The sequence below is a fragment of the Emydura macquarii genome, unplaced genomic scaffold (genome assembly GCF_026122565.2).
Source record: "Emydura macquarii macquarii isolate MOO-44397 ecotype Brisbane River unplaced genomic scaffold, CSIRO-AGI_Emac_v2 contig_3062, whole genome shotgun sequence".
NCBI classification, from domain to species: Eukaryota; Metazoa; Chordata; order Testudines; family Chelidae; genus Emydura; species Emydura macquarii.
The window spans coordinates 6,241,334-6,258,171 of record NW_027133199.1 but is presented as its reverse complement, the minus strand read 5'-3'; the positions used below and the strand labels follow the sequence as shown (position 1 = coordinate 6,258,171).

The 16,838-nt window shown below is 40.5% G+C and overlaps 1 protein-coding gene across 1 annotated transcript in view; it reads right to left on the bottom strand.

The window, feature by feature from the left end:
* The window catches only part of CLNK (cytokine dependent hematopoietic cell linker), a 42,248-nt gene that overhangs the window by 11,681 nt on the left and 13,729 nt on the right, over positions 1 to 16,838 (bottom strand). Inside the window, exons 7-10 of the mRNA XM_067530336.1 lie at positions 9,953 to 10,022; positions 7,754 to 7,794; positions 3,714 to 3,847; positions 1,958 to 2,035 (exon numbers count right to left, since the gene is read on the bottom strand). Coding sequence (XP_067386437.1) covers positions 1,958 to 2,035; positions 3,714 to 3,847; positions 7,754 to 7,794; positions 9,953 to 10,022 — 323 coding nt within the window. The remainder of the gene's footprint in view (positions 1 to 1,957; positions 2,036 to 3,713; positions 3,848 to 7,753; positions 7,795 to 9,952; positions 10,023 to 16,838) is intronic.

The window sequence follows — 16,838 nt, the reverse complement described above, 5'->3', positions numbered from 1 at the left end:
TTACACTATTTATTTACTAACTACCTGTTATTGACAAGGCCATGCTTTGTCCATTGGTAACCTCTGTTTCCTTATTTCTGTTTTCTTTCTTGTTCATGCAAGGCCTAGTTGTATTTTTGGTCTCCATATCTTTGTCTGCTGGAGAATCTGGGACAGCCAACAGGAAATATGGCAATGCATAATGTCTTGCAAGACTCTGGCAATTTTAAACTTCCTGCTGAGATTAACCCTTTAACTCCTTCCACAAATACACAGTCCTGAGACACTATATGAATAATATTTTGGCAACAGTACTCTTTTTTTTGTTTTTTTTTGGAGTACAACTGTATTTATTTCTAGAAGGACTGCTTTAAGTATAGTATATCCACATACAGAGATGTGTGCAATGCAGTACTAGTGCCTTTGCCTTTCAGTTTTACAGCAATGATTTCAGTTCCTGCTTTTGGTTGCAGGTTATGATTAATTTAGTGTTTATTTTCTCACAAAACCACACCACCATCTGGTATGTTTTGACTTGGTTTAAGAGCGCTTCTAGCAGTAGGGATCATGTAAGGTAGGATTGGGCGACATTTACTATTTGAGGAATCTTGCACAATGTTGACTTTATGGTGCATATTTTAAGACTATGCAGAGGCAGGAGAGGGAGGAGGAGAGCAACCAAGCTAATGATAGGGGACTCAAACCTAACAGCAAAGAATTTCACTAAAGAAATTATTACTCTTTGCTCTTGGGATTGGGTCCTGGGTAACAGGATGGTCTGACCTTTTATGGGCCATGAAGGCTGGGGAGCAGACAGCCCTGTTCTAGCAAGGAGTCAGGAAGTCAGATACTGGGAATCATCCAACCCAGCTAGGCAGCATCAGGGGATTGGGTCTGATGACTTCCAGCTAAGGGATATAAAGGAGGTCCTGAGCTCCATGAGGTAGCCTGGGACCATGAGACGGTGGAGAGAAGATTCTCCTGGAAATGCAGTAGACTGCAAGGTGGACCTACATAGGCTGAGTGGAGGTTCTGGCCAAAAAGTTGCTGAAGGCCAGTAGGGCCCACAATCTGGTCTGAGACTGGGGCTGTTACTTTATGTTGTCACTTCATATTTCCTTTGTTGACCAATGAACAGAGCCCTGAGACAATGGGTGTGAATGGAGCATTGCTGATTATTTTTCCTATGCTGGTGATTGAGTCCACCAGCTTACATCCTCTTTCTTAGCTTCTCTCCCCTGCCCTTCCACATTGCTAATTCTGATTCTTGGTCCTTAGTCTGTCAAAAAGTGTAAGAAGTGCCTCCTCTGAGGAGCTACCAATAGGCAGGAGCCTCCTGTGTGATACAAATTAACTAGGGCCATCTCTCAAAATTGGGGTCCCTTCCTGACCAAGGCCCATAAAGCTTGCCCTGGGAGCAGCACACTCTGTTACTGTTATACTGTTATATTTAAAGGAAAATGTTGGGTTGCCTAGAAATAAATAATGTTGCTAAAATAAGCATATTTAATTCAGGGGAAAATATGGCAGTGCATTATGGCATTAGTCTTTCTTTAGTCCTGATCCAGCAAAGCATTTAAGCACATTAATGTACTACAAAACTGCAAGATGTGTGTGTATTTTTAGGACTATCCATACCTTTAAAAAAAAAAAAAAAAAAAAAAAAAAAAAAAAAGACAAAAATAGACCCAATGCTGCCCTGAGGGAACAGTGTGCCTCCCATTAATATTGCCTGGGTTGTAAATCAACAAAGAATTTGGCCATATACGTTTCTTTGACTGATTAGTGTGTAAATTATACCTTCTGAAATAAACATAATTAACAGCTGCAAAACTCAACAATGAAAAACAAGCCAGAAGTGATTTTGAAAGAAATGTTGCCAACCCTGTTCATATATTCTGTACCAAACTAGAATGCTGCATAATAAAACCTTTCTCCAAAAGTTAAACCTATTGCTTTAAAGATTAGTGATACTCACCGTGTTCTCCTGTATCAAAGCTTCCTCTGCTTTCTGACGATCAAATTCTCCAATATACCAGTCATATTTATTTAAATCCTGAAATGTGAGATATTATACTTCATATATAGAAATGAAGTACAGTTTGCAGAAGCAAAAGCCAGTGAAAATATACTAATTAGATACAGTTTGCATTTAAAGGAGAATTGTGTTCATGACACAAGCTGTGACCAAAATAATTACCAAGGTAAGTATAGTTACATTAAGGGAAACATTTAAAAAAAATCTGTGCTTAAAGTTAGGCAATAAATCCATAATACCTCTGATTTTTCAGAGGTATTAATTGTATCACTGGCAGGCCAGGTACCAAAGTCCTGCATCTCAATTAAACACTGACAAATATGTAGCTGGAATTAGTCTGGTTCACCTGTGTTAGTATTGTTAAAATAAGTAGTAGAATTATAAGGATGTGTTTAGACTATTGAATGCTTGTGAGTTGCTGCATGGAGTAATCTCACTTATAACACTTGTATCCCATATTGTAAGATAATATTTGAATGGTTGTATTGAGAACTTCTGTGACTGTGTAAATCACCAGACAGGAGAGAGACATTAACTAGTGTGAAGTGCTGATTTTCAGCAAAAGGTGTTATATCCTGCCCAACAGGAAAGATCCATTAACACCCAACCGACTATTGTGGAACATTAAAGAGAATAAAGGACTTTGTTACTCTGCCGTCTCCTCTGTGAAGATGTCATATAAATGGTTACTTCCCATCAACTGAGTTTGCAGCTCAGAACACAAGGGCGAAAGAAGATTAAAAACCCCTAACAAGAAGAAACTGTATGTCAGTGCTACGTGGACTCTGGGTGCAAGGTTTTCTAGGCATAAACCTCAGGCTGAAGCCTGAGTCTTGCACCTGGGCCAAAGCCCAACCCCCTCTGGGCTTACAATGAGTAAGTAAAACAAAAATAATATTCAGTTTTTTTATTTTTGTACTTATCCTTTTGTTTTTTTATATTATATATCTGGGTGTGTTTAAGTGTATAACTATCAATTTAATACAGCTTTTAATCTACTGGATATGCAGAAAATCAGTTGTGGCACAGGTGGGCTGTGGCGTTTTTATAGCGTGTTGTAGGGGTCTCAGGAAGAGAGAGGCTGAAAACCCCTGATATGGAGCTTGCTTATTATATATGCTTCCATTACCTTTTGAAACTTAAGCATAAGATTATAACTCGCATATCTATCTGCGTTAACCTTGTAAATAGCTCTCATTTCCTTTTACTATTTAATTTTTATACAGTTTATTATAGGATTGGCTACAAGCGTTGTCTTCGGTGCCAGATATAAGGTGCAACTGACCTGGGGTAAGTGTCTGGTCCTTTGGGACTAGGACTCTGTTTAGGCTGTTATAGTACCTGAGGAGTTTACACTTGATTATTGCTTGGTGAAATCTTAATATAGAATTCAAAACCAATTTGTGGTTTGTGCCCTGATTCTTAACAGTCTGCTCTGAGGTTGGTATTCATGGTCATGAGTCCCTGCAGGCAGCATTACACTAAGCATTCACAGTTTCCAGGCCTCTTAGGTTCCTAGATAGAGTTAGTATATAATTGTTGTGAATATGTCATTGTGTACACATGCAGAATATAAAGGGATAAAATCATGGTCCATAAGTGGGGCACCATTGTAATACAAACAAGAAATATTACTACTACTAATACATCCCTTTGGTAAGAAATTGACTTTTTGATGTATCAGAGGGTTGTTTACCTTTTCAACAGGCTTGGTAAGATGCTGTGTTTGCAGATTTACATATACATGTTCTGATCTACGTTCTGAAGGATTGTGCTTTACTGGAGATGGTGACCTCTCAATTGAACAGTTTTGTATGTTTAATCTGGACCCTATAAACATAAATTAATGGGAGAAAAATTACATCATTCTGCACTTCAACCTTACCTCACTTTGCCAGCAAAGGTGCCTTATTGCTTTAAAGTGTAGTGTTTATTACTTGAAAATATAGTTTTGTGATGGTAACATTTTAAAATAAAGGGGCCTGATTCTGATCTGGTTCATATGGTATAACTCCACTGATTTCAGATTTCATTCGCTTCTTCATTCCAGATTTTCCAAGGATTCCTTTAGTTCACTTGAGGCTCATGCACAATGAAAGTCACTTGCAAATATTAAATATATAATATTTATTTACAACAGAATTTTTAAGGGCCCCATGGTCAAAACAGTGCTTTATGGTTATCTGTGTGCTATAAGGGTAACAAAACCTTCTACCATATTTTATATCGTTTGACTTCCATGGATCTATGTTTGTAGCCTTAGCAGTGCTTGGTCCGGGGTACATTAGAACCACTTACAATCCCACTGTTTGGGGATGCCACTTCTGTCCACCCATCCACGGAATCTCTAAACGTTCAGAAGCTCTGTTTCTCTACTGAATATGGGTCTGCCCACTGAAGTCTTTGAGCTTTGGCTCAGGTCCTGTAGTGTGTGTTCAGAGAAGTGATATCTGCTACTTGTTGCACAGGTGGAAGGTTTGAAAGCAGTCATACATTTCTAATTCTTGCTAGTCAGACAGCAGTTAATGTATAAACAATACTGGAATAAAACTGGGTTATTTTAACAATATTTAAAAGCATGTCATGAGCATGTCACTTACATAACAGAATATTTTGTTTGTTTTGAAAAATGCCATGGAGAAAAGAGTACAATAAATTATTATAAGACAGGAAAAGAAAAATGTGATTATCTAGGTCTTCTATCTTTTCTTGCTAGGGTCTATCACATGGGCCTGCTCTGTTTATCCAAACTGTATTTCATTATGTTTTATCTGTCTTTCTTGCACTATCAGTTTTATTGTTATGACCATAGTGCATTCTGGAATAATGAAGATTCCCAATCTTGAAAACAAGTTATTTGACAGAAAAGTAATAGTTTTCATGTGTTTAAAATTAATGCATATTTTGTGCACATGTGTACTGCATTCTGGTTTCTAACAGTATTAAATTTATTTTTAAAGACATTAAACAATGCCTATTGAAGTGAGTCAGAAGTCTCCTATTGTCTTCATTGGGTGTTGGATCAGTTCCTAAATGAAGGCTGTGAACCAAAGTTTAAAGGATCTGGAACCCTGGCTCTTATTTTGTGTCTGCAATCAATTTTGTGTGTCAAATTGTGGTTATGTGTACATATCCAGTTTGCAGATGCAAATCAGGTCACTAGATACCAAAGTTCTGTTATTTGCATCCACAGTTGATTGTAGATACAGAACTAGTTGCTGCTTTCGAGGGGGTGGGGGGAAGGGGGAGGAGAGGGGAGAGGGAGGGAAAAGGGAAGGGAAGAGGGTGGAAAGGCAGCCATATAAGCAAGATTTCATATGCTTTACAGCAAGTTGGGCATAAATTCAATGTAACGGTCCCTGCTTTGTGTAGAACTGTGGTGCAGCCGCCTCGAAATTTTGTTCAAGCCTTGAGTAAATTTTTTTTTAAAATGGAGATTTTGATTGATTTAAATATAAAAATTAGAGCTGGTATTTAAAATAATTATTTTAAAAAACATTTTAGTTTAATTTTTATTTCCCACAAGAAAATCTTGTTTTTCACTGAAAATGTCCCCCAAATTCCTTGAAAAAAGTTCCCTTTTTTTTTTAATTAACACTCAGAAAATTTCAACCAAAATGACATTTTCCGTGGGAATTAGATGCCTAACCTACTTGGGAGCTTTTGAAAATCCCACTAGGGTCCAGATTTTTAAAGGTATTCAGGTACCTAGTGAAATCAATGGGAATTAGTCATTTGGGAGGCTTTGAAAATCCCCGTAGGTGCCTGTCTGCATCTTTAGATACCTAAAAACTTTAAAAACCTGGCCCTTTGGTCTGTTAAATATGGGACTTAGGAGCTTAAGTCACTTAGCACTTCTGAATATTTGATCCCAGGTCTAATAAAAATACATGAAATCATTGCATTTTTTCCTGATGGTGTTTATAGTAACTTTATCTTATACAGCCCTTAAATTCAGTGCGGCTCAGATTTTTGTGTTGGCAATACATAAATGCATTTGCAAAAGTAGTCAAAGGAGATGATAAAGGTTTTGGGAGCTGGGTAAAGGTTGGCTGGAGCATTAATGCAATGAAAAGAAAAAAAAATCAAAGATACTTTATTTATATTTATATTTATAAGTACTATATGTTCTAGTTCTTATTCGTTAACACAGACTGTTCATACATCAACCTATACAAGGAGATATTCCCTTCAGTGAGTGTTTATGCTTGAAACACTGTCTACATTCCACTAATTACAAACTGATAGTAAAATCTTCTGCTTATATAGTAGATGTCCCATTCTTTCATAACTAACACTGGAGAAGCAAGTAATAACTAACAATAACCCTGCTCACATTCTATCTTGATACCTAATTAGATAACTATATGGCTCCTATCGCCATAATATCTGATTGCTTCCCTAAGGTTAAAAGAAAACAAAATCTCTGTCTCTTTCTTCTTTCCTGTGTTAAATTTGGTTAGTGGAGGGTTTTGTTTTTGTTTTCTTTTATTTATGAGCTCGTGTGGTGTTATGGGAACATTACTGTAAACAGCAATTTGTATAACCAATAACTAGGAATGAGCCAAATAAATTTTTTGTCAACTAAAAATTGTTTTGGGTAAAATGAAGACCAGATTACTCAGGAGTGATAAAGGACAGCAGATTTGATATGTTTGCAATGTGATTTGGCAGTAAAAAGGCCAATGCTTATAGCAGCATATACTGAAGCCTCATTTTCTGATTGGAGAGATGAGTATTTTTCTCTATATGACTCTGGGGAGACTGCTCTTGAATACTGGTAATCAGAACCAGAAAGATGCAGATCAAATTAGTAGAATTGAACAAAGCTGTCATGGTTACTGTGCCAGACACACCTTAGACCACTCTTTGTCCCTCTTGTGTGTACCCTCAGGTGACATGCCTGACTTCCTGCACCTCATTCTGAGTTGAACCATGCAGTTCATCTACTTAGACTGGATCTCTGGGCTATAGCTTCCCTGTTCCCCAGCCATGTTAGCTTGACAGGCACAGCTGAATTTGGCTTTTTCCTCTGGGAGCCTGTGTCAGTGGCTGATAAGTGACTCAAAAACAGCTTCTTCAAAACAAAGCATTATTTATTCTTTCATACAAAGGTTTATAGCATGCAGTGCAAAGGGTTACAATAACAGAGTCCTATATGCATATTTCCCCTTACCTACACCTTAATCTTTCCTTAAAAGCTTCTGTAAGTTCCTCTCAGCCCAACTAATTCCTCTCTGTGGCTGGGAGGAGCAGATTGTACTACTCTCTGCATGCTCCCTCTGACTTTGTGTGTTGCCTTGTGTGACTGCCATCTCTCACTGACACTCCTTGGGCAGCCTCAGTTAGCTTATCCCCACCCTCTCCTTTTTGTAGTCCCAGAGCCCTGTAATAAATTAGTATCTCCTCTGTCCTGAGCTTAGTCTGAGAAAGAGTAAAATATTCTTAAACTGGATGGAGCTATGTAGGGAGCATTCCCCAATAAACAGCTTCCCAGTGTTTCCCCAAGAACTCTTATCTGTATCACTGTTTTACTTCAACAACCCTTTTTGATCCAACTCCATAGCAAGTAACTCAAACAAACACGCAGGCACACACTGTAGCTGTATTATTTTTAACTAATATTTTCTAGTTCATCATAGAAGTATTTGCACAGATACGTACTTGTGACACTAGGACTTATCCATTCCTGTTTTATAGGGGTTTTTTGTATGGAATCTTGTAAAGGATTCTTACCCGCACCTTGAAAACCTTTAATACTCCGCATACAAGGAAGTCTAGAAGAAAGTAGTAAATAATGAAAATAATGTTACATAAATGCAAATACTGGATCTGTTATTGATTATGATATTGCATATATGCAGAGAAAAATATGGAAAAATCTAAACTCCATTGAGTTCCATCAGGGATGAATTTGGATCAGAATCATCTATTAAAAATTAAGAATGAAGACAAGAAAAATGTGGGATGAATGTAACATGAAAAAATTTCTATGCTTGGGCTCTAATGACCACAAAGGGAATAGTGTTAAAGGTTGGTGCATAGGAACTACAGTAATAGAATCCTAGAAGTGTAAGACTGGAAGGGACCTCAATAGGTTATCTAGTCCAGTCTCCTGCCCTGAGGCAGGACTTATATAATAACTAGACCATTCCTGACAACTGTTTGTCTAACCTGTTCTTAAAAACCTCTAATGATAGAGATTCCACAATCTTGCTAGTTACGCCTTATAGTTTAGGAAGTTTTTCCTTATGTATAACCTAAATATCCCTTGCTGCAATTTAAGCCCTTTACTTCTTGTCCTGTCCTCAATATATGAGAGCAATTTATCACTCTCTTCTTTACAACTTTTTATGTATTTGAAGACTTATGTACCTCCGCAGTCTTCTCTTCTCCAGACTAAACAAAACCATTTTTCAATCTTTCCTCATAGGTCATGTTTTCTAGACCTTTTGTCCTTTTTGTTGCTCTCCTCTTTATATGTGATAGTTGCTTATCTCACATTGCAGGGGTTCATAAAACTGTCCCATCAGTTTTTGCTTCTTATGGATTCATATCCCCTGAGTTTTGCTCTGAGTTTGAGTTGCATTTTGGATTTGAGGTAATTCAAACTTAAATCAAGTTTTACTTGGATTCACACAAGTCACAAAGGATGACTATATATCAAATAAAAAGAAAGCCACAGCTTGATTTTTCAGAAATCATGTTAAGCTTGAAATGTTGGCAGGTAAAGTCACTGTCCCAAATTCAATCCTAATGTAAACAACCTCAGTGACATTACTGAAGGATATTACTTCTGTAATATAGGGGGAAAACATTATGGATTCACTTACCTTTGCATGATTCTACTTTACAGAACTACTCTTTGTGTCTCTCTTAACAGGAAAGTTTCCTTAAACCAACATTTCTGCACTGATTAAGGTTTCCCCGGGACTGGTTTTACTCCTTTGTAACTTGAATTTTAGCCATAAATCTCAAATAATGCTATTTAAATAAAATATTAATGTGTTTTGAGTTTCTTGTCCATGTGTATTCAGTGCTTGGAAGACTCCTTAATTAAATAAAGCTTGCTCTTTGCTAGTATCTGGGAAATCTATGGGCTGATTCTCGTGGCAATAGGAATCTTTTTATTGACTTCAGTTGGCATTGGATCATATGTCTTTTACATTCTTTAGTTTGAAAGGACTTTGACTGCATAATTGCATGTTACAGGACCACTAATTCACAAACCAAGAATCTAGTCACAAACAATTAAGGGCCATTTTCTGCCACACTTACTCACACTGTGAAATACCTTCCTTCTCAAGTAGCTGAAAAGAAAAATAGGATCCGTTTTGCCAACCATTAACAGTCTGTCACTACAAAATGCTAGTATGGTATCTTTCAAAGGACAAAAGTTAAATCATTATATACTTCAAATTTCCTTACCCTGTCTTTTTGTTTAAAAAATAATTTAGGAAGGGGGTGTGAATGACATTGAAAGAGAGAGAGTGAAAAGGGGGGTTAAAATGGAGAAAAGACAGAAAAATTATGACAGACCTATATAACAGTGAATGGTCTAGAAAAACTTAATAAGATGTTCCTTATTAATAAGAAAAACAAGGGAGCACCTAATGAAAGGAACAGGAAACAAAATACAAAGCATATATAGAAGAAAACACTTCTTTATGTAATCTATGGAACTCACTGCTATAGACTATTACTGAGGAACTCAATGTAGTAAGACTATAAATAGGAAGAGTATCTGCAGTTATAATAGCTTGAATGAAAATTACAATGACCATCTGTCATGCTTCAGGATATAACATAATTACTGAATGGTATTAGAAAAAAATCATGCCTTCATAGTATGGGACTGCACAGTTTTCCATGTGCAGGGTTTTTAACTTTCTCTGCAGAATCTAGTACTAGCCCATGTGATTCCTATATTCCTACCTGGGTGCAGGATGATATTTTGGGTTTTGCTGTTGTGTTCGGAAAGATAATTCAACTTCCCTGTTGAAATCTGGAATTTCATTAAGAACATATTATTTCTTCTTGCATGTAAATTGCACAGCACTAAATACAAATAAGAATGCACCTAATCATGATAATGAAAGGAAATTATTCTATATATTCATGTATACTGCAAAATGATTCAGTAACAAGCTAATGGGCCAAATTTAGCCCTGACATAAATGGGCTAAACTATTGATGTCAGTGGAAATAATTTATGCCAGAGCTGAATGCCATTTGTCATATAGTTTACAAGGTAACATTTGACATCACAAGCTTTCCTGATGTCTAACATCGAATAATATAAAGGTAAGTAATGCAGAAAGCTCCCTAGAAGAATACAAAATATCCTTCTCTCTCTTTAACAGATGTGTGGAATTAATCATATTAATGGGATCAGTGATGTTTTCTATTGAATTCAATGGGAATTATGCCATTGACCTCAAAAGGAACAGAATCAGACCCCAAAAAAGTAAGGAACTCTGTCATATGCAAATGAAAATGGCAGGGAATGAACAATATATCTTGTTGTTTTGAATTATTTATGTTTTTTAGGTAGGAATTTCAAAGCAATCTAAAGAAAAGGGGCATTCAGATCCATTAGAATTCAATACAAGTTGGGCACCTGGGGGAAAATTTGTAAAGGTATATAGGGGCCTAGAGAGACAGACAGACCCTAGTGTGATTATCCACTGAAATCAATGTAAGTTAGTGGGATTTACAGAAGTGTCTAGGCAGCTATGTGTCCATCTACATCTTTAGGCATCTAAATGTCTTTGAAAATCTGGCTTTTGGCTCCTTCAAAAATCCAAGATTTAAGTTAACGTGAAAGACGGTTACTTACTTTGTAACTGTTTTTCTTCAAGATGTGTTGCTCATGTCCATTCCATTGTAGGTGTGTGCACACCTCTGTTCATGGTTACTGGAACTCTTTTTCCCTTTAGTAGTACCTGTAGGCCTGGCTCTGGAGCCCCGCGCACATGCTGCGGTATATGAGGTGCTGCCGGCCCTATGCCCCCTCAGTTTCTTCTTGCCCCCAACTCCGGTAGCGGGGACGGGGGGTGGGTCATGGAATGGACATGAGCAACACATTTCGAAAAACAACAGTTACAAGGTAAGTAACCATCTTTTCTTCCTCGAGTGCTTGCTCATGTCAATTCCATTGTAGGTGACTCGCAAGCAATACCTTGGAAGTGGCCTGGAGTTACAGATGAGCTGCCTGTAGCAGTGCTCTGCCAAAGCCCACATCTGCTGTACGATAGCATAGTGGGACGTGAAGGTGTGTACAGGTGACCAGGTGGCAGCCCTGCAGATGTCTTGCACAGGCACTCTTGCTAGGAAGACTGTAGATGAAGCTTGAGTAGGTTGTAATTATCCCCAGAAGCAGCACCTTCACTTGTTCATAGCAGAACTTGATGCAGGAAGTTATCCATGATGAGTTGCACTGGGTGGAAACAGGTAAGCCCTGCATTTGATCAGCCACTGTGATGAAGAGTTGTGTAGATCTCCAGAACGGTTTCATGCGCTCGATGTAGAATGCTAGTGCCTGCCTAACATCCAGTGTGTGCCACCTCCTCTCATCCTCCAAACCATGCAGTTTGGGGAAAAAACATAGGGAGAAAAAGTCTTGGTTATAATGAAATTGGGAAATCACCTTAGGCAGGAAGGCTGGGTGTGGCCACAACTGAACCGTATCTTTGTAGAACAGAGTATAAGGAGGCTCCAAGGTCAACATCCTAATCTCAGAGCCCCACTGTTGGAAAATCATAGAGACCACAGCTAGATGCAGTGACAAGTTGTGGCAGGGTAAAAATGACCACCTGAGGTGGTCTGCCTCGTCGTTCCTTTCTCCTGGGAGGTGAGAGGCTATTATGTGAAAATTGTGCCTCACTGCCAGGTCCCACAGACAAATGGCTTCCCTGCAGAGGGCTGAGGAACGAGCTCCCCCCTGGCTGTTGGTGTAATACATTGTCACTGTAGTGTCTGTCAGTACCTGCACCACTTTGCCCGCAATAAAGTGGAGGAACACTCCACATGCTAGTCAAGTAGCCCATAACTCTCTCTCATTGATATGCATGCACCTCTCCTCCCTCGACCAGACCCCCTGTGTGCCGAGGTTGGTGCTGATATGGGCCCCCCACCCAAAATCCGAGGCATCCGCCACCAGTCTAGCGTAGCTAAGATCTGTGGGGGCACTGTGACCACCCAGTCCAGGGAATGTCTATTTGGGGCATAAACTGAGGCCATCCACGACTGAAGTGGTCTGAGTCTTAGGCGAGCCAGCCTCGTTAGGTAAGTGCAGGCCACCATATGGTCTAACAGCTGCAGACAGTGCCTGGCGAACGATGATGGCGGACATCTCCTCGAAGCGTGGCTGGGGTAGGAAAGCTCTGGTTTGGAAAGCGTCCAGGACTGCCCCGATGAACTCTATCCACTGCACCAGAGTTAATGTAGGCTTCCATTAGTTTATTAGCAGGCCCACCTGGCAGCAGGTGGCGCATGTCAGATCTATACTGTTTTTGGACCTGGGCCCTGGATCTGTCCCTGATTAGCCAGTTGTCCAGGCAATGGAATATTTGGACCCCTTTGTGCCTCAGGTGTGCCGCCACCACCACCACTGTTCATTTTGTAAACACCCTCAGGGCTGAGGAAAGACCAAAGAAGAGCGCTGCAAACTGGTAGTGGGAGCCAGCTACTGTGAAATGGAGGAAACGCCTGTGGCTGGGGAAGTATGTGTCCTTTAGGTCAAAGGTGGCATACCAGTCTCCTGGATCCAGGGAGAGAATGATGGAGGCAAGGGAGACCATGCAAAATTTCAGCCTCTTGAGATATGATGCAGGTCTAGTATGGGTCTCAGATCCCCTTTTGCTTTGTGGGTGAGTGTCCCTGGGTGACTGCCTCGTCTGGGGAAGAGGAGGAGGACTGGAAGGGTACGGTGGGTAGTGGTATCACTTCCCTCTGACAAGAGGCCCCACCGAGGTCCCTTCCTCGGGGTCCGACTTGTCATCAGAGGTCGAACGATGGTCCTTCTCTGGTGCCTGTGGCACAGACTGCACCCCAGATGACCTGAAGGACTATGGACCTGGCCCGACAGGAAACCCCAAGGGTCTCCAATATGGTACATGGTACAGGTGCCCTTGAGGCCATCCTGGGGCCGCCTGAGCTGAAGGGTGTTCTGGCAACTTATGCTGGTGGCGCCAACTCACCCGGTGGCCGTCCTCTTGAGAGAACACCAACTCACTGTCCGATAACCATGGTGGGGCTGAGTGTCAGGGGAGTGATGGCCTGTTCTGTGGGTGCTTTGGAGCTCTGGAGAATGGCCTCTCGACCTCGTCAATTGTGATGACGATGAGACCTAGTGCTGGTGCCGCGACCGGTGCCGACCTGGGAAACAATGCTCTGACTGGGAACTAGAACACCTAGAGCGGCGCCTGGGCACTGATGACTTACGGTGCCGCTTCCCTCTCAGTGCCAAGTCAGGCTCCAGCGACCGGGTCCTGCACCGCACCAGTGCGGGTGAACTTCTCGGTACTGGGGAGCAGGAGAGGTGCTGACTTCCTTCTGGGGAGTGGCCTCTTGCAGGCGACCCCAATAGGTGCCGCCTCCTGGGATGAACCTTGCCCAGTGCCAGGGATCGTGATGGTGCCGGGAAGGCGACCTCGCTCCATGTCCCACCAAAGTGGAGTGCTCCAGTGACCGCAACCTGGAGTGACTTCTGGGGGAGTGTCACCACATCAACCCCTCCACCTGGGGCGACCGGGCTGTTGGGGATCTTCCTCCCTGCTCTGGGGATTGCCTGGGCCAACCAGGTTGTCCCAATGTGGGCTTCCCCTGCAACACTGGCCCCTTCGATGGGCAGAGGCCAGGGCAGGGGCAGCGCGGGCAAGGTCAACAAGGTTCTCGACACCTGAAACACCTCAGAGTTGGGGGTGGCTCTCTGATTGGAGATAGGCTCCAGCAGTGGTGAGCGAGTCTCTCATGCCTGGCTTTAGTGCGCCCCTGTGCTTGATCCTGCTTTCTTGGACGGTGCAGGGGAGCGTCCCCACTTTGTGCGCTTTTTATGCTGCTTCTTCCTCAACGGCAATGAGAGAGTCCGGTGCTGGGGCGGGGCCACCCTCGGTACCAAAGTAGAGTGGGTTGATTCAGAGGCCAGTCTGAGTGCTGCCTCCATCAGTGAGGCTTTCAAACAGATTTCTCTGTCCTTTTGAGTCCGAGGTCTGAAAGCCTTACAAATCTTGCATTTGTCCTTACAATGAGCTTCCTCAGGCACTTTAGGCAACTATCATGGGGATCACTCAGCAAAAAGGCCATCCCACAGGAGGCACACAGTTTGAAGCCCAGTGACCGGGGCATAACCCGCTCCCGGCAAAGTTCCAGCCGGGACTATCCTAAGTGACTACCTACCACTATTAACAACACTTAAATTATAATCTACCTAACTAAGACAAACAACATATGATTAAGGAGAACAAAAGGGATTGAGCGCTTGTGCAAGTCGAAGCAGTTCCAGCAACCATCATGGGCAGAAAAAAGGAACTGAAGGGGCATAGGGCTGGCAGCATCTCATATATTGCAGCATATGTGTGGGGCTCCAGGGGGTGCCGGAGCCAGCCTTATGGATACTGCTAAAGGGAAAATAGTTCTGATAACTATGCATGGAGGCGTGCACACACGTGCAGTGGAATAGACATGAGCAAGCACTCGAAGAAGGGTAGTGTTACAGTTTAGATTCCTTCTCCAGATAAGCTCTTACAATCAGAAGGAAAAAACAGGGAATTTACAATATACTGTTAGGTAGTAACCTCTTCTTTTTCCAGGTGCCGGTACAGAATGATAAAATAGATAGTGAATGTTGGAAGCTTTCAGTGACAACAATATACTGTTTTTTATATTTGTTTGCTCCACCTGCTTCTTGCCACAGGACAGATGTGATTTTAGCAAAAGTGGCTTAATACCTCACTTGGGCCAAATATACTTGGTGAGTCAGATGCATGCCTGGTGCAACTACACTGGAGCTACACTAACCATGAATTTGGCCCAGTGGGCGTTTATTCAGTGAAGTGATTGGGGAATTTTGCCATTTCTTCAATGAGAGCAAGATCAGAAGCAATATTTCAAATCTTGCTCAATGGGCACTGATCCCGATGCCCATTGAAATAATTGAAAGTCTTCCCATTGACTTCAGTAGAGCTGGATTAGGCTCTTAGTATCAGTAACTATATAACTTGTATTTACCCAATATATATAAGCCTTATGTGATGAACTTCATACTCATAGATTCATGATTAAGCCTTAACCCAGAAGGGACAATGGTTATCATTTAGTCTGAGCTCCTGCATAACACAGGCCATAGAACTTTCCTATTTGAACTACAGCAGATCTTCTTAGAAAAACATCCAGTCTTGATTTAATAATTGGCAGTGATGGATATATCCATATATGGATATGGATGTATATATATAAATGACCTGTTTACTTTGATATAAACACAAGCTAAATTCTGATCTTAATTCCACTGACATCTCACTGAGCTTTATATTTATATAGTGTTGGAAGTAAGAGCATAGTTTGTACCACTAATGGGCTCACTGAAACAGTGGATCAAATTCTGCTCACTGTACCAACATTACAACCTTTCTGAAGGCAATGGTGTTGCAGCTGTGTAACTGAGAGTAACATTTAGCTAGGTGTTTTTCTTTAATTAATGTTCTGTTAATTGGGTTTTTCTTTTGAGCCAACTCATTGGTAGCACAATTATATTTTCTGCAATGGTATTATATTTCATTCAAAATGTATTGTATGAGCAATATTAACCAGGACATACTGTGTTACAAAATGTGAAACAAGAATAATTATTATAATAAACATAATAGATCAAATTAATCCTTGGAGTAATTCCACTGAAGTCAGTTAAATGGCACCTGAGGGAATTTGGCTCAATCACCTTTATTCGATTTTGATGTCACTTTCATCTGCTAACTATACAGGAATATCTTCAATAACATACATTAATAGTAAAGAAAAGGTAAAACACTCTACACTTAGGATACACCTTGCACTATGAATCTTAATTAAAAAGTATTTCCTAAGTACATTTTTCATCGCTTGTAAAGGGTTAGTGTGATTATATACCCTTATCTGTGTCATAGAGGCTATATTAATAGAAAGTGATCTAACTGGAAACCTCTTCTTTTCATGTTGTGAGACACTCAACATTTATCCTGAAAATCTGGACTTCTCTTCATGTCCAGTGCGGCTGTGCCACTGTAATGTTTTAGTGAAGATGCTACTATGCCGTCAGGATAGTTAATCCAGTTCCCTGAGCGGCGGTAGCTATGTCGACGGGAGAAGCTCTCCTATTGACATAGATCTGTCTACATGGGGGGGGGGGGGTGTTAGGTCAGTATAACTATGTCGTGCAGGGGTGTGGATTTTTCACACCACTGAGCCACATAGTTATACCAATATACAACATAGACCTGACCTCTGCTTTTTAAGCTTACATATGAATTGGGGTTTTTTTAAACAAGATTTGTGTGGCTGTCAAGGGTGCAAATAGAGTAGGCTAATTGCTCGAATTTTTTTGTTTAAAAATATATTCATTACCAATTTCTGTAATGAGTCAAAATGTCAAAGAAAAGCCAAAAATATTAATACGTTTTTCTTTCTTGTTAACATGTCAATTCTGAATGTTAGATGTCAGTAAACTACTATAAAAAGTAACTGTATTGTAACCTGGTTTGTAATAATTCAACAAATAGAAGTGGAGTCCATTAAAAATATATTAGCTACTTTTAAAATTTAATCCTATAGGTAATTGGGGTTG